Source organism: Oncorhynchus nerka, linkage group LG2 (assembly GCF_034236695.1).
Source record: "Oncorhynchus nerka isolate Pitt River linkage group LG2, Oner_Uvic_2.0, whole genome shotgun sequence".
NCBI lineage: Eukaryota > Metazoa > Chordata > Actinopteri > Salmoniformes > Salmonidae > Oncorhynchus > Oncorhynchus nerka.
In genome coordinates, this window is record NC_088397.1 from 99,423,542 (window position 1) to 99,442,250 (window position 18,709).

At 45.1% G+C, this 18,709-nt stretch overlaps 1 protein-coding gene across 1 annotated transcript in view; it reads left to right on the forward strand.

The window, feature by feature from the left end:
• The first annotated feature begins 6,404 nt into the window (after positions 1-6,404).
• Positions 6,405-18,709, forward strand: part of LOC115126900 (phosphatase and actin regulator 3-like) — a 115,263-nt gene continuing 102,958 nt past the window's right edge. The window contains exons 1-5 of the mRNA XM_065004733.1: positions 6,405-6,564; positions 6,693-6,749; positions 6,926-7,069; positions 11,052-11,264; positions 17,307-17,535. Coding sequence (XP_064860805.1) covers positions 6,405-6,564; positions 6,693-6,749; positions 6,926-7,069; positions 11,052-11,264; positions 17,307-17,535 — 803 coding nt within the window. The remainder of the gene's footprint in view (positions 6,565-6,692; positions 6,750-6,925; positions 7,070-11,051; positions 11,265-17,306; positions 17,536-18,709) is intronic.

The following is an 18,709-nucleotide window of genomic DNA, read 5'->3' on the forward strand; positions in this document are numbered from 1 at the left end:
TACTGTACTGTTATGATAACCCCCATTCAGACTGTTACTATACTGTTATGATAACCCCATTCAGACTGTTACTGTTACTATACTGTTATGATAACCCCCATTCAGACTGTTACTGTTACTGTTACTATACTGTTATGATAACCCCCATTCAGACTGTTACTGTTACTGTACTGTTATGATAACCCCCATTCAGACTGTTACTGTTACTGTACTGTTATGATAACCCCTATTCAGACTGTTACTGTTACTATACTGTTATGATAACCCCCATTCAGACTGTTACTGTACTGTTATGATAACCCCCATTCAGACTGTTACTGTTACTGTTACTATACTGTTATGATAACCCCATTCAGACTGTTACTGTTACTGTTACTATACTGTTATGATAACCCCATTCAGACTGTTACTGTTACTGTTACTATACTGTTATGATAACCCCATTCAGACTGTTACTGTACTGTACTGTTATGATAACCCCATTCAGTTTGTTACTGTACTGTTATGATAACCCCTATTCAGACTGTTACTGTTACTATACTGTTATGATAACCCCATCCAGACTGTTACTGTACTGTACTGTTATGATAACCCCATTCAGTTTGTTACTATACTGTTATGATAACCCCATCCAGACTGTTACTGTACTGTACTGTTATGATAACCCCATTCAGTTTGTTATTGTACTGTTATGATAACCCCATTCAGACTGTTACTGTTACTGTTACTGTACTGTTATGATAACCCCATTCAGACTGCTACTGTTACTGTACTGTTATGATAACCCCATTCAGACTGTTACTGTTACTATACTGTTATGATAACCCCATTCAGACTGTTACTGTTACTGTTACTGTACTGTTATGATAACCCCCATTCAGACTGTTACTGTTACTGTTAATGTACTGTTATGATAACCCCATTCAGACTGTTACTGTTACTGTTACTGTACTGTTATGATAACCCCATTCAGACTGTTACTGTTACTGTACTGTTATGATAACCCCATTCAGACTGTTACTGTACTGTTACTATACTGTTATGATAACCCCCATTCAGACTGTTACTATACTGTTATGATAACCCCCATTCAGACTGTTACTGTACTGTTATGATAACCCCCATTCAGACTGTTACTGTTACTGTACTGTTATGATAACCCCCATTCAGACTGTTACTATACTGTTATGATAACCCCCATTCAGACTGTTACTGTTACTATACTGTTATGATAACCCCCATTCAGACTGTTACTGTTACTGTACTGTTATGATAACCCCCATTCAGACTGTTACTGTTACTGTACTGTTATGATAACCCCTATTCAGACTGTTACTGTTACTATACTGTTATGATAACCCCTATTCAGACTGTTACTGTTACTATACTGTTATGATAACCCCATTCAGACTGTTACTGTACTGTTATGATAACCCCATTCAGACTGTTACTATACTGTTATGATAACCCCCATTCAGACTGTTACTGTTACTGTACTGTTATGATAACCCCATTCAGACTGTTACTATACTGTTATGATAACCCCATTCAGACTGTTACTGTACTGTTATGATAACCCCCATTCAGACTGTTACTGTTACTGTACTGTTATGATAACCCCCATTCAGACTGTTACTATACTGTTATGATAACCCCCATTCAGACTGTTACTGTTACTATACTGTTATGATAACCCCCATTCAGACTGTTACTGTTACTGTACTGTTATGATAACCCCCATTCAGACTGTTACTGTTACTGTACTGTTATGATAACCCCTATTCAGACTGTTACTGTTACTATACTGTTATGATAACCCCTATTCAGACTGTTACTGTTACTATACTGTTATGATAACCCCATTCAGACTGTTACTGTACTGTTATGATAACCCCATTCAGACTGTTACTATACTGTTATGATAACCCCCATTCAGACTGTTACTGTTACTGTACTGTTATGATAACCCCCATTCAGACTGTTACTGTTACTGTACTGTTATGATAACCCCATTCAGACTGTTACTGTTACTGTTACTATACTGTTATGATAACCCCATTCAGACTGTTACTGTTACTATACTGTTATGATAACCCCATTCAGACTGTTACTGTTACTGTTACTATACTGTTATGATAACCCCATTCAGACTGTTACTGTTACTGTACTGTTATGATAACCCCCATTCAGACTGTTACTGTTACTGTTACTGTACTGTTATGATAACCCCCATTCAGACTGTTACTGTTACTGTTATGATAACCCCATTCAGACTGTTACTGTTACTGTACTGTTATGATAACCCCATTCAGACTGTTACTGTACTGTTATGATAACCCCATTCAGACTGTTACTATACTGTTACTATACTGTTATGATAACCCCATTCAGACTGTTACTATACTGTTACTATACTGTTATGATAACCCCATTCAGACTGTTACTGTACTGTTATAATAACCCCCATTCAGACTGTTACTGTTGTTCTTATAGAAAATTCTACTGTCAGTGTGTATAGTCTCCATTCTACTGTCAGTGTGTATAGTCTCCATTCTACTGTCAGTGTGTATAGTCTCCATTCTACTGTCAGTGTGTATAGTCTCCAGTCTCCTGTCAGTGTGTATAGTCTCCATTCTACTGTCAGTGTGTATAGTCTCCAGTCTACTGTCAGTGTGTACAGTCTCCATTCTACTGTCAGTATGTATAGTCTCCATTCTACTGTCAGTGTGTATAGTCTCCATTCTACTGTCAGTGTGTATAGTCTCCATTCTACTGTCAGTGTGTATAGTCTCCAGTCTACTGTCAGTGTGTATAGTCTCCATTCTACTGTCAGTGTGTATAGTCTCCAGTCTACTGTCAGTGTGTATAGTCTCCATTGTACTGTCAGTGTGTATAGTCTCCATTCTACTGTCAGTGTGTATAGTCTCCAGTCTACTGTCAGTGTGTACAGTCTCCATTCTACTGTCAGTGTGTATAGTCTCCAGTCTACTGTCAGTGTGTATAGTCTCCATTGTACTGTCAGTGTGTATAGTCTCCATTCTACTGTCAGTGTGTATAGTCTCCATTCTACTGTCAGTGTGTATAGTCTCCATTCTACTGTCAGTGTGTACAGTCTCCATTCTACTGTCAGTGTGTATAGTCTCCAGTCTCCTGTCAGTGTGTATAGTCTCCATTCTACTGTCAGTGTGTATAGTCTCCAGTCTACTGTCAGTGTGTATAGTCTCCAGTCTACTGTCAGTGTGTATAGTCTCCATTCTACTGTCAGTGTGTATAGTCTCCATTCTCCAGTCTACTGTCAGTGTGTACAGTCTCCATTCTACTGTCAGTGTGTATAGTCTCCATTCTACTGTCAATGTGTATAGTCTCCAGTCTACTGTCAGTGTGTACAGTCTCCATTCTACTGTCAGTGTGTATAGTCTCCAGTCTCCTGTCAGTGTGTATAGTCTCCATTCTACTGTCAGTGTGTATAGTCTCCATTCTACTGTCAATGTGTATAGTCTCCAGTCTACTGTCAGTGTGTACAGTCTCCATTCTACTGTCAGTGTGTATAGTCTCCATTCTCCATTCTACTGTCAATGTGTATAGTCTCCAGTCTACTGTCAGTGTGTATAGTCTCCATTCTCCATTCTACTGTCAATGTGTACAGTCTCCATTCTACTGTCAGTGTGTATAGTCTCCATTCTCCATTCTACTGTCAGTGTGTATAGTCTCCAGTCTACTGTCAGTGTGTATAGTCTCCATTCTCCATTCTACTGTCAATGTGTATAGTCTCCATTCTCCATTCTACTGTCAGTGTGTATAGTCTCCAGTCTCCTGTCAGTGTGTATAGTCTCCAGTCTCCTGTCAGTGTGTATAGTCTCCATTCTACTGTCAGTGTGTATAGTCTCCAGTCTACTGTCAGTGTGTATAGTCTCCATTCTACTGTCAGTGTAAGTCTCCATTCTACTGTCAGTGTGTCTCCAGTCTACTGTCAGTGTGTATAGTCTCCATTCTACTGTCAGTGTGTACAGTCTCCATTCTACTGTCAGTGTGTATAGTCTCCATTCTACTGTCAGTGTGTACAGTCTCCATTCTACTGTCAGTATGTATAGTCTCCATTCTACTGTCAGTGTGTATAGTATCCAGTCTCCTGTCAGTGTGTATAGTCTCCATTCTACTGTCAGTGTGTACAGTCTCCATTCTACTGTCAGTGTGTATAGTCTCCAGTCTCCTGTCAGTGTGTATAGTCTCCATTCTACTGTCAGTGTGTATAGTCTCCATTCTACTGTCAGTGTGTATAGTCTCCAGTCTACTGTCAGTGTGTACAGTCTCCATTCTACTGTCAGTGTGTACAGTCTCCATTCTACTGTCAGTGTGTATAGTCTCCATTCTACTGTCAGTGTGTATAGTCTCCATTCTACTGTCAGTGTGTATAGTCTCCAGTCTACTGCCAGTGTGTATAGTCTCCAGTCTCCTGTCAGTGTGTATAGTCTCCATTGTACTGTCAGTGTGTATAGTCTCCATTCTACTGTCAGTGTGTATAGTCTCCAGTCTCCTGTCAGTGTGTATAGTCTCCATTGTACTGTCAGTGTGTATAGTCTCCAGTCTACTGTCAGTGTGTATAGTCTCCAGTCTACTGTCAGTGTGTATAGTCTCCAGTCTACTGTCAGTGTGTATAGTCTCCAGTCTACTGTCAGTGTGTATAGTCTCCATTCTACTGTCAGTGTGTATAGTCTCCAGTCTCCTGTCAGCGTGTATAGTCTCCATTCTCCTGTCAGTGTGTATAGTATCCATTCTACTGTCAGTGTGTATAGTCTCCAGTCTACTGTCAGTGTGTACAGTCTCCATTCTACTGTCAGTGTGTATAGTCTCCAGTCTACTGTCAGTGTGTATAGTCTCCATTCTCCATTCTACTGTCAGTGTGTATAGTCTCCAGTCTACTGTCAGTGTGTATAGTCTCCATTCTACTGTCAGTGTGTATAGTCTCCATTCTACTGTCAGTGTGTATATTCTCCATTCTACTGTCAGTGTGTACAGTCTCCATTCTACTGTCAGTGTGTATAGTCTCCAGTCTACTGTCAGTGTGTATAGTCTCCAGTCTACTGTCAGTGTGTATAGTCTCCATTCTACTGTCAGTGTGTATAGTCTCCATTCTACTGTCAGTGTGTATAGTCTCCATTCTACTGTCAGTGTGTATAGTCTCCATTCTACTGTCAGTGTGTACAGTCTCCAGTCTACTGTCAGTGTGTACAGTCTCCAGTCTACTGTCAGTGTGTATAGTCTCCAGTCTACTGTCAGTGTGTACAGTCTCCATTCTACTGTCAGTGTGTACAGTCTCCAGTCTACTGTCAGTGTGTACAGTCTCCAGTCTCCTGTCAGTGTGTATAGTCTCCAGTCTCCTGTCAGTGTGTATAGTCTCCATTCTACTGTCAGTATGTATAGTCTCCATTCTACTGTCAGTGTGTATAGTCTCCAGTCTACTGTCAGTGTGTATAGTCTCCAGTCTACTGTCAGTGTGTACAGTCTCCATTCTACTGTCAGTGTGTATAGTCTCCAGTCTCCTGTCAGTGTGTATAGTCTCCATTCTACTGTCAGTGTGTATAGTCTCCAGTCTACTGTCAGTATGTATAGTCTCCATTCTACTGTCAGTGTGTATAGTCTCCAGTCTCCTGTCAGTGTGTACAGTATCCATTCTACGGTCAGTGTGTACAGTCTCCATTCTACTGTCAGTGTGTATAGTCTCCATTCTACTGTCAGTGTGTATAGTCTCCAGTCTACTGTCAGTGTGTACAGTCTCCATTCTACTGTCAGTGTGTATAGTCTCCATTCTACTGTCAGTGTGTACAGTCTCCATTCTCCATTCTACTGTCAGTGTGTACAGTCTCCATTCTCCATTCTACTGTCAGTGTGTACAGTCTCCATTCTCCAGTCTACTGTCAGTGTGTACAGTCTCCATTCTACTGTCAGTGTGTATAGTCTCCATTCTACTGTCAGTGTGTTACTGTTCTGTTAATTGCCAATGTTAATTATTCTATCCTGCCATGTAATCAAATCATCTGTGTCCAGAAACCATCAGTCTCTTAACACCGGGAACTGACCAATGGGTGACCAATGGGTGTTTCCTTATATCTGCAATTAAACCATAATTAATTATGCCGTTGACTCCATACTACAGACACATATTTCGCTGTCATTCCTCTGGGTTAATCTGTGTTGTATGCTGTGTTGTTAACTCAGAACTCTCCTCTCCTCTCCTCTCCTCTCCTCTCCTCTCCTCTCCTCTCTCCTCTCCTCTCCTCTCCTCTCCTCTCCTCTCTGCTCCTCTCATCTCCTCTCCTCTCCTCCCCTCCCCTCCCCTCCCCTCCCCTCCCCTCCCCTCTCCTCTGCTCTCCTCTCTGCTCCTCTCATCTCCTCTCCTCCTAGTGATGGAACATCAGCGGGGTTCAGGCGCTCCAGAGGGTGTGGTGTCGGGTGTGCTGACCCCTCCCGTCAGGAGGAACAGTAAATTGGCCAGTCTGGGACAGATCTTTAAACCCTGGAAATGGAGGAAAAAGAGGAACGGCAAGATCCAACAGAACTCCACAGGTGAGAGAGGCACTTCCCTTTGATCATTTGACAGAGCCTCAGGTCTCCACATGACTTCCTTCCTTTTTGGTATGTGACCCCAGTGGGAATCGAACCCACAACCCTGGCCGTTGCGCTGTGTGTTTCAGCTTTAGAGCGGACCCGGGATGAACTGGCCAATAGGGGCCTAGAGGGGATTGAACCAGGTACGCACGCACACACGCACACACAGTTGCACAGGTGCACAGGTGCACAGGCCAACCCATTACAATAAAATAACATATTAATTCCATGTATGTAATGATGCCTTCTGTCCCTGTGTGTGTGTATGTTTGTGCATGCGCACATGTGTGTGTGTGTGTGTCTGTGTGTGTGTGTGTAGAGTTTTGTGAGGCGTGTGGGGGGTTAGAAGACCCTGACACTCCCAGCCAATCTGACGCAGAGGAGAGAGAGGAGGAGGAGCCTTTGGCGCCCCTGGCAACCACCTCAGAGTACCTGGTCAGCGATGAAGACAACCCATCTACAGGTAGGACCTATGACCTCTGAACCCTGACCTCTAATCTCTAGAGTTTTAGCGTATCAGAGAGCATCAAATCTGTGATGCATTGTGGGTAAATTGAGGCTGACTGACTATTTATTTATTGTTATTAACCCCCCCCCCCCATTCGGAGGACATCTCTTCTTGGGGTTTTACAGCTTTTCTGCTACATATACATACATTTTACATACACATTTTAATACACATTTGACATGTACATCACCAGGGCCAAGCTTCCTGCCATCCAGGACATCTATACCAGGCAGTGTCAGAGGAAGGCCCTAAATATTGTCAAAGACTCCAGCCACCCTAGTCATAGACTCTTCTCTCTGCTACCGCACGGCAAGCAGTACCGGAGCTTCAAATCTAGGTCCAAGAGGCTTCTAAACAGCTTTTACCCCCAAGCCATAAGACTCCTGGACATCTAGTCAAATGGCTACACAGACTATTTGCATCCCCCCCCCCCCTCTACACTGCTGCTACTCTCTGTTATTATCTATGCATAGTCACATTAATAACTTTGCCTACATGTACATATTACCTCAATTACCTCGATACCGGTGCCCCCGCACATTGACTCTGTAAGGGTAGCCCCTGTATACAGCCTCCACTTTGACTCTGTACCGTAACACCCTGTATATAGCCTCCACATTGACTCTGTACCGGTACCCCCTGTATATAGCCTCCACATTGACTCTGTACCGGTACCCCCTGTATATAGCCTCCACATTGACTCTGTACCGGTACCCCTGTATATAGCCTCCACATTGACTCTGTACCGGTACCCCCTGTATATAGCCTCCACATTGACTCTGTACCAGTACCCCCTGTATATAGCCTCCACATTGACTCTGTACCGGTACCCCCTGTATATAGCCTCCACTTTGACTCTGTACCGTAACACCCTGTATATAGCCTCCACATTGACTTTGTACCGGTACCCCCTGTATATAGCCTCCACATTGACTCTGTACCGGTACCACCTGTATATAGCCTCCACATTGACTCTGTACCGGTACCCCCTGTATATAGCCTCCACATTGACTCTGTACCGGTACCCCCTGTATATAGCCTCCACATTGACTCTGTACCGGTACCCCCTGTATATAGTCTCCACATTGACTCTGTACCGTACCCCCTGTATATAGCCTCCACATTGACTCTGTACCGGTACCACCTGTATATAGTCTCCACATTGACTCTGTACCGGTACCCCCTGTATATAGCCTCCACATTGACTCTTTACCGGTACCCCCTGTATATAGCCTCCACATTGACTCTGTACCGGTACCACCTGTATATAGCTTCCACATTGACTTTGTACCGGTACCCCCTGTATATAGCCTCCACATTGACTCTGTACCGGTACCACCTGTATATAGCCTCCACATTGACTCTGTACCGGTACCCCCTGTATATAGCCTCCACATTGACTCTGTACCGGTACCCCCTGTATATAGCCTCCACATTGACTCTGTACCGGTACCCCCTGTATATAGCCTCCACATTGACTCTGTACCGGTACCCCCTGTATATAGCCTCCACATTGACTCTGTACCTGTAGCCCCTGTATATAGCCTCCACATTGACTCTGTACCGGTACCCCATGTATATAGTCTCCACATTGACTCTGTACCGGTACCCCCTGTATATAGCCTCCACATTGACTCTGTACCGGTCCCCCTGTATATAGTCTCCACATTGACTCTGTACCGGTCCCCCTGTACATAGTCTCCACATTGACTCTGTACCGGTACCCCTGTATATAGCCTCCACATTGACTCTGTACCGGTCCCCCTGTATATAGTCTCCACATTGACTCTGTACCGGTACCCCCTGTATATAGCCTCCACATTGACTCTGTACCGGTCCCCCTGTATATAGTCTCCACATTGACTCTGTACCGGTCCCCCTGTATATAGTCTCCACATTGACTCTGTACCGGTACCCCTGTATATAGTCTCCACATTGACTCTGTACCAGTACCCCCCTGTATATAGCCTCCACATTGACTCTGTACCGGTACCACCTGTATATAGCCTCCACATTGACTCTGTACCGGTACCACCTGTATATAGCCTCCACATTGACTCTGTACCGGTACCACCTGTATATAGCCTCCACATTGACTCTGTACCGGTACCCCTGTATATAGCCTCCACATTGACTCTGTACCGGTACCACCTGTATATAGCCTCCACATTGACTCTGTACCGGTACCCCTGTATATAGCCTCCACATTGACTCTGTACCGGTACCCCCTGTATACAGTCTCCACATTGACTCTGTACCGGTACCCCCTGTATATAGCCTCCACATTGACTCTGTACCGGTACCCCCTGTATATAGCCTCCACATTGACTCTGTACCGGTACCCCCTGTATATAGCCTCCACATTGACTCTGTACCGGTACCCCCTGTATATAGCCTCCACATTGACTCTGTACCTGTAGCCCCTGTATATAGCCTCCACATTGACTCTGTACCGGTACCCCCTGTATATAGTCTCCACATTGACTCTGTACCGGTACCCCCTGTATATAGCCTCCACATTGACTCTGTACCGGTCCCCCCTGTATATAGTCTCCACATTGACTCTGTACCGGTCCCCCTGTATATAGTCTCCACATTGACTCTGTACCGGTACCCCTGTATATAGCCTCCACATTGACTCTGTACCTGGTCCCCTGTATATAGTCTCCACATTGACTCTGTACCGGTACCCCCTGTATATAGCCTCCACATTGACTCTGTACCGGTCCCCCCTGTATATAGTCTCCACATTGACTCTGTACCGGTCCCCCCTGTATATAGTCTCCACATTGACTCTGTATCGGTACCCCCTGTATATAGTCTCCACATTGACTCTGTACCAGTACCCCCCTGTATATAGCCTCCACATTGACTCTGTACCGGTACCACCTGTATATAGCCTCCACATTGACTCTGTACCGGTACCACCTGTATATAGCCTCCACATTGACTCTGTACCGGTACCACCTGTATATAGCCTCCACATTGACTCTGTACCGGTACCCCCTGTATATAGCCTCCACATTGACTCTGTACCGGTACCCCCTGTATATAGCCTCCACATTGACTCTGTACCGGTACCCCCTGTATATAGCCTCCACATTGACTCTGTACCGGTACCCCTGTATACAGTCTCCACATTGACTCTGTACCGGTACACCCTGTATATAGCCTCCACATTGACTCTGTACCGTAACACCCTGTATATAGCCTCCACATTGACTCTGTACCGGTACCCCCTGTATATAGCCTCCACATTGACTCTGTACCGGTACCCCTAGTCCCTATATGCCCGGCCCTGGTTAAAATTAGTTCACCATATCGGGAATAGGGTGCCCTTTGGGACGCATAGGGACAGAATGGGTTCTGACAGTAACCCAGGTAACCCACAGTAACACACGGTAGCCCAGGTAACCCACAGTAACCCACAGTAGCCTGGTTCCTCTCTAGGTTTCTTCCTAGGTTTTGGCCTTTCTAGGGAGTTTTTCCTAGCCACCGTGCTTCTACACCTGCATTGCTTGCTGTTTGGGGTTTTAGGCTGGGTTTCTGTACAGCACTTTGAGATATCAGCTGATGTACGAAGGGCTATATAAATAAATTTGATTTGATTTGATTTGATTTGAGTAACCCACGGTAACCCACAGTAACACACAGTAACCCAGGTAACCCACAGTAACCCACAGTAACCCAGGTAACACACAGTAACACACAGTAACACAGGTGACCCACAGTAACACACAGTAACACAGGTAACCCACAGTAACACACAGTAACCAAGGTAACCCACAGTAACACACAGTAACCCAGGTAACCCACAGTAACCCACAGTAACACAGGTAACCTGATCAAGCAGGATCAAATAGTTAGAAAACTGTCCTGTCCTGAACTAACTGTGTATTTCAATGTTTTTTGCTGTTGTTGATTTTGTTTGTTTCAGCTGTTGATCTGACAGAAGACACTTTGACAGTGGCGGACCAGAGTGAGGACGGAGGGGAGGAGGACACTTCCCTCTGTGAGCCCTGTGTGGAAAGCTTTCTGGTACAGGCTGAGACAGGAGGGGGGCAGGAGACACCTCACCCCATGGACCCCCCATGGGACCTCCCACACCCCAACCTACCCAAACTACTTACCAGGCTGGGCAGCCTAGAGGGTGAGTCCCAAATCAGCCCCTAGCCCCTGTTTCTGGTCTGTTATCATGTTAGCTAACTATAACCAGCCTCTGTTACTGGCCTGTTTGCATGTTAGCTAACTCAAGCCAGCCTCATACAGCTAGCTAACTCCAACTAGCCTGCTAGCTTACTAACTCTAACCAGGCTCATACAGCTAGCTGTCCAGGCTGGGCAGTTTAAACTTCTTCGGGATCGGTGTCCCTTCCACGGGATGGTTGAGCTAACGTTGGCTAATGCGAATAGCCTGAGGTTGTAAGTAACAAGAACATTTCCCAGGACATAGACATATCTGATATGGTCAGAAAGCTTAAATTCGTATTAATTTAACTGCACTGTCCAATTAACAGTAGCTATTACAGTAAAAGAATACCATGCTATTGTTTGAGGAGAGTGCACAATTTTGAACATGAAAAGTTATTCATAAACAAATTAGACACATTTGGGCAGTCTTGATACAACATTTTGAACAGAAATGCAATGGTTCATTGGATGTGTCTAACACTTTGCACGTACACTGATGCCGTCTAGTGGCAAAAATCTAAAATGAACTTGGGCTGGAATAATACATTACGGCCTTTCTCTTGCATTTCAAAGATGATGGTACAAAAAAATACAGAACGGCGGGTTTTACTTTGTATTATCTTTTACCAGATCTATTGTGTTATATTCTACGACATTCAGCCAGCCTTGAGCTAGCCTTGAATTAGGTTAATATACCACTACTTCTAGGGCTACCATATCTCCTTTGCCACTTGGCCTGGACAATTTATTGTCGACACGGAGCCCCGCCGATCCATCACGACTGGACTGCCGACGTGAACGTCTCAACAGGCTATTCTGTTACGATGTCCCCGGCCCGCTAGCTTTTCTGAACGCTGTGTCCCCTGCTCGCCTAGCGTAGTAGTGACTACCGAACAGCACCCTGACTCACCTAGCGTAGTAGTGACTACCGAACAGCACCCTGACTCACCTAGCGTAGTAGTGACTACCGAACAGCACCCTGACTCACCTAGCGTAGTAGTGACTACCGAACAGCACCCTGACTCACCTAGCGTAGTAGTGACTACCGAACAGCACCCTGACTCACCTAGTGTAGTAGTGACTACCGAACAGCACCCTGACTCACCTATTGCTGCTCTTTTGACTCTATGATCACTCGGCTACAGAGCTGATGCCCCCTGGACTGTTTCAATAACACGGTACCTCATTTTATTTACCTGTCGGCCCCAGCCTCTAACTCAGGTCCTGTATGTACCTAACTGACCCGCTCTGCCCATTCATCGCCATTTACCCGTTGTTGTCTTAGCTCTCCTGTGATTGCTTTATGTCTCTCAATATGTCTAGTCTACTGCTGTCTTGGCTAGTTTTTACTGTTTTATTTCACTGTAGAGCCCTCAGTCCTGCTCAAAATGCCTTAGACAGCTCTTTCGTCCCACCCCACACACATGCAGAGACCTCACCTGGCTTAACTTGTACCTCCAGAGATGAAACCTCTCTCAACGTCTCTCAACGCCAAGATTTACCTCCACTGTACTCTCATCCTACCATATCCCTGTCTGTACATTATGCCTTGAATCTATTCTACCACGCCCAGAAATCTGCTCCTTTTACTATCTGTCCCCAACGCACTAGACGACCAGTTCTTATAGCCTTTAGCCGTACCCTCATCCTACTCCTCCTCTGGTGATGTAGAGGTTAACCCAGGCCCTGTAGCCCCCAGTTCCACTCCTATTCCCCAGGGGCTATCATTTGTTGACTTCCGTAACCGTAAAAGCCTTGGTTTCATGCATGTTAACATCAGAAGCCTCCTTCCTGTGTTTGTTTTATTCATTGCTTTAGCACACTCTGCCAACCCTGATGTCCTTGCTGTGTCTGAATCCTGGCTTAGGAAGGCCACCAAATATTCAGAAATGTCCATCCCCAACTACATTTTCCGACAAGATAGAACTGCCAAAGGGGGTGGAGTTGCAATCTACTGCAGAGATAGCCTGCAGAGTTCTGTCATACTATCCAGGTCTGTGCCCAAACAGTTTAAGCTTCTACTTTTAAAAATACACCTTTCCAGAAATAAGTCTCTCACTGTTGCCGCTTGTTATAGACCCCCCTCAGCCCCCAGCTGTGCCCTGGACACCATATGTGAATTAATTGCCCCCCATTTATCTTCAGAGTTTGAACTGTTAGGTGGCCTAAACTGGGATATGCTTAACACCACGGCTGTCCTACAATCTAAACTGGATGCCCTCAATTTCACACAAATTATCATGGAACCTACCACGGTACAACCCAAAATCTGTAAACACGGGCATCCTCATAGATACAGTATCATCCTGACCAAAATACACCTCTGCTGTCTTAGACCAGGATCTCAGCAATCACTGCCTCATTGCCTGCGTCCGTGGTCAAACGACCACCCCTCATCACTGTCAAACGCTCCCTAAAACACTTCAGCGAGCAGGCCTTTTTAATTGACCTTGCTGGGGCATCCAGGAAGGATATTATTTTTTTTTACCTTTATTTAACCAGGCAAGTCAGTTAAGAACATATTCTTATTTTCAATGACGGCCTGGGAACAGTGGGTTAACTGCCTGTTCAGGGGCAGAACGACAGATTTGTACCTTGTCAGCTCGGGGGTTTGAACTCGCAACCTTCCGGTTACTAGTCCAGCGCTCTAACCACTAGGCTACCTCATTCCGTCAGTAGAGGATGCCTGGTTATTCTTTAAAAGTGCTTTCTTCACCATATTAAATAAGCATGCCCCATTCAAAAAAGTTAGAACCAGGAACAGATATAGCCCTTGGTTCTCTCCAGAGCTGACTGCCCTTGACCAGCACAAAAACATCCTGTGGCGTTCTGCATTAGCATCGAATAGCCCCTGCGATATGTAACTTTTCAGGGAAGTTAGGAACAAATATACACAGGCAGTTAGGAAAGCAAAGGCTAGCTTTTTCATAAAGCAAAGGCTAGCTTTTTCATAAATAAATTTGCATCCTGTAGCACAAACTCCAAAAGTTCTGGGACACTGTGAAGTCCATGGAGAATAAGAGCACCTCCTCCCAGCTGCCCACTGCACTGAGGCTAGGTAACACTGTCACCAACGATAAATCTACGATAATCGAGAATTTCAATAAGCATTTTTCTACGCCTGGCCATGCTTTCCACCTGGCTACCCCTACCCAAACAGCTCTGCATCACCCACAGCAACTTGCCCAAGCCTCTCCATTTCTCCTTCACCCAAATCCAGATAGCTGATGTTCTAAAAGAGCGGCAAAATCTTGACCCCTACAAATCAGCTGGGCAAGACAATCTGGACCCTCTCTTTCTAAAATTATCCGCTGCAATTGTTGCAGCCCCGATTACTAGCCTATTCATCCTCTCTTTCGTATTGTCTGAGATCCCTAAAGATTGGAAAGCTGCCGCGGTCTTCCCCTTCTTCGTACGGGGTGACACTCTAGACCCAAACTGAGACAGACCTATATCTATCTTACCCTGCCTTTCTAAAGTCTTCGACAGCCAAGTTAACAAACAGATCACTGACCATTTCGAATCCCACCATACCTTCTCCGCTATGCAATCTGGTTTCCGAGCTGGTCATGGGTGCACCTCAGCCACTCTCACGGTCCTAAACGATATCATAACCGCCATTGATAAAAGACAATACTGTGCAGCCGCATTCATCAACCTGGCCAAGGCTTTAGACTCTGTCAATCACCGCATTTTTATTGGCAGACTCAACAGCCTTGGTTTCTCAAATGACTGCCTCGCCTGGTTCACCAGCTACTTCTCAGATAGAGTTCAGTGTGTCCAATCGGAGGGCCTGTTGTCCGGACCTCTGGCAGTGTCTATGGGGGTGCCTCAGGGTTCAATTCTCGGGCCGACTCTCTTCTCTGTATATATAAATGATGTCGCTCTTGCTGCTGGTGATTCTCTGATCCACCTCTAAGCAGACGACACAATTCTGTATACTTCTGGCCCTTCTTTGGACACTGTGTTAACTAACCTCCAGACGAGCTTCAATGCCATACAACTCTCCTTCCGTGGCCTCCAACTGTTCGTAAGTGCTAGAAAAACAAAATGCTTCCTCTTCAACCGATCGCTGCCCGCAACTGCCCGCCCGACCAGCATCACTACTCTGGACCGTTCTGACTTAGAATATGTGGACAACTATATATACTTAGGTGTCTGGTTAGACTGTTAACTCTCCTTCCAGACTCATATTAAGCATCTCCAATCCAAAATTAAATCTAGAATCGGCTTCCTATTTCGCAAACAAAGCATCCTTCACTCATGCTGCCAAACATACCTTCGTAAAACTGACTATCCTATCGATTCTTGACTTCGGCGATGTCATTTACAAAATATCCTCCAACACTCTACTCAGCAAATTGCATGTAGTCTATCACAGTCCCATCCGTTTTGTCATCAAAGCCACATATACTACCCACCACTGCGACCTGTATGCTGTCTTTGGCAGGCCCTCGCTTCATATTCGTCGCCAAACCCACTGGCTCCAGGTCATCTATTAATCTTTGCTAGGTAAAGCAGCTCACTGGTCACCATAGCAGCACCCACCCGTAGCACACACTCCAGCACGTATATTTCACTGGTTACCCTCAAACCAACTTCTCCTTTGGCTGCCTTTCCTTCCAGTTCTCTGCTGCCAATGACTGGAACGAATTGCAAAAATCACTGAAGCTGGAGTCTCATATCTCCCTCTCTAACTTTAAGCATCAGCTGTCAGAGCAGTTTACCGATCATTGCATCTGTAAATAGCCCACCCAACTACCTCATCCCCATATATATTTTTTTCTCCTTTGCACCCTAGTATCTCTACTTGCACATTCATCTTCTGCACATCTCCAGTGTTAAATTGCTGAATTGTAATTATTTCGCCACTATGGCCTATTTATTGCCTTACCTCCCTAATCTTACTTAATTTGCACACACTGTATATAGATTTGTATATTGTGTTTGTTTATCCCATGTGTAACTCTGTGTTGCTTGTGTTGCACTGCTTTTTTCTATTTTGACCAGGTCGCAGAACTAGTTCTCAACTGGCCTACCTGGTTGAAAAAAGGTGAAATAAAAAATAAATAAAAAGCCTTTTCACATTTCCATAAACTTCAAAGTGTTTCCTTTCCAATGGTACCATGAAAATGCATATCCTTGCTTCAGGTCCTGAGCTACAGGCAGTCAGATTTGGGTGTGTCATTTTAGGTCCTGACCTACAGGCTTAGGAATTTAAAAAAAAGGTTCCGATACGGTCAGTGAACTAGACGTCACACTTGGGATGACAGGGGCCATTATAGTTTCAAAGACAGTACCGTACAGAGACAGGCAAAAACTGTCACAGACCATCATAGTATCAAAGACAGTACCGTACAGAGACAGGCAGAAACTGTCACAGACCATCATAGTATCAAAGACAGTACCGTACAGAGACAGGCAGAAACTGTCACAGACCATCATAGTATCAAAGACAGTACCGTACAGAGACAGGCAGAAACTGCATCTCCAAAATAAATTCTGACCACCCTTTGTCCTTTCCTCGGGTCTAAGGGTCGTCTTGCGTCGAACTGCGCACGTGCCGTCAAATCAAAGGCACTCCTTCGATATAAAGTTGTTTTTGAGGAACATGAAAACATGTCAGTTCCACGAGGTTGGAGTAATACCATGTTCAACGACTTGGCTGGGATTTAGGTTGCGCCTTTAGGTTTCACTTCTCTTAACCCGGGCCTGGTTTGTTTGGTGTTTTTCGCATGTCTTCCCGGAAGTTTTGCGATGTTGCGCCTCTGGGTTTAGAAACTCTCTGACCTTATATCTTATAAGTAACACTACGTCTGATAACACATCCTCACCATATCCTGTGAGGAAGTTCACCCAGGAACATCACCATTGCGGATATATTAACATTAACATGATATTATTGTCCTAACCTAGAGAGAGGGAGAGATCTCCAGCCACTCTACCCAGAACGTTCACCATTACGTTAACTAATATTACCATTATGCTTCCCCTCACTACAGGTCCTCACCCCTTCCCTAAGTCGGATCCTAACCTAGAGAGGAAGAAGTCTCCAGCCACTCTACCCAGGAACTTCACTTTGCCCAGGACTACCCAGGGTTCTTTGCTGCGAGGACGGATCTCCACCCCTACCGGTTCCCCTCACCTGGGGGCACTGCGACCCCCACCGCCCCCCAGCTGTATTATAGAGGAGCTACATCGGGCCCTGGCCACCAAACACAGACAGCACAGGTAGGACACACATCAATCAATCAATTACCAAACACAGACAGCACAGCTAGGGCACAAATCAATCAATCAATTACCAAACACAGACAGCACAGCTAGGACACCAATCAATCAATCAATTACCAAACACAGACAGCACAGCTAGGACACAAATCAATCAATCAATTACCAAACACAGACAGCACAGCTAGGACACCAATCAATCAATCAATTACCAAACACAGACAGGACAGGTAGAGGAATGTGAGGACACAACGGTCGGGGATTGTTGCTAGCACCCCAGTTATCAGATAAATTCCCTCTTTTATTTGAACTCAGCAAAAAAATAAACATCCCTTTTTCAGGACTCTGTCTTTCAAAGATAATTTGTTAAAATACAAATATCTTCACAGATCTTCATTTTAAAGGGTTAAAACACTGTTTCCCATGCTTGGTCAATGAACCACAAACAATTAATGAACATGCACCTGTGGAACGGTCATTAAGACACTAACAGCTTACAGACGGTAGGCAATTAAGTTCATAATTATGAAAACTTAAAGGAGTCCTAAAGAGTCCTTTCTACTGACTCTGAAAAACACCAAAAGAAAGATGCCCAGGGTCCCTGCTCATCTGGGTGAACGTGCCTTTGGCATGCTGCAAGGAGACATGAGGACTGCAGATTTGGCCAGGGCAATAAATTGAAATGTCCGTACTGTGAGACGCCTAAGACAGCGCTACATGGAGACAGGATGGACAGCTGATCATCCTCGCAGTGGCAACCACGTGTAACAACACCTGCACAGGATCGGTATATCCGAACATCACACCTGCAGGACAGGTACAGGATGGCAACAACAATTGCACAAGTTACACCAGGAACGCACAATCACCCCATCAGTGCTCAGCTCAGACTGTCCGCAATAGGCTGAGAGAGGGTGGACTGAGGGCTTGAAGGCCTGTTGTAAGGCTGGTCCTCACCAGACATCACCGGTAACAACGTCCCCTATGGGCACAAACCCACCGTCGCTGTACTAGACAGGAATGGCAAAAAGTGCTTTTCACTGACGAGTTGCGGTTTTGTCTCACCAGGAGTGGTGGTCGGATTCGCGTTTATCGTCAAAGGAATCAGTGTTATACCGAGGCCTCTACTCTGGAGTGGGACCGATTTGGAGGTGGAGGGTCCGTCATGGTCTGG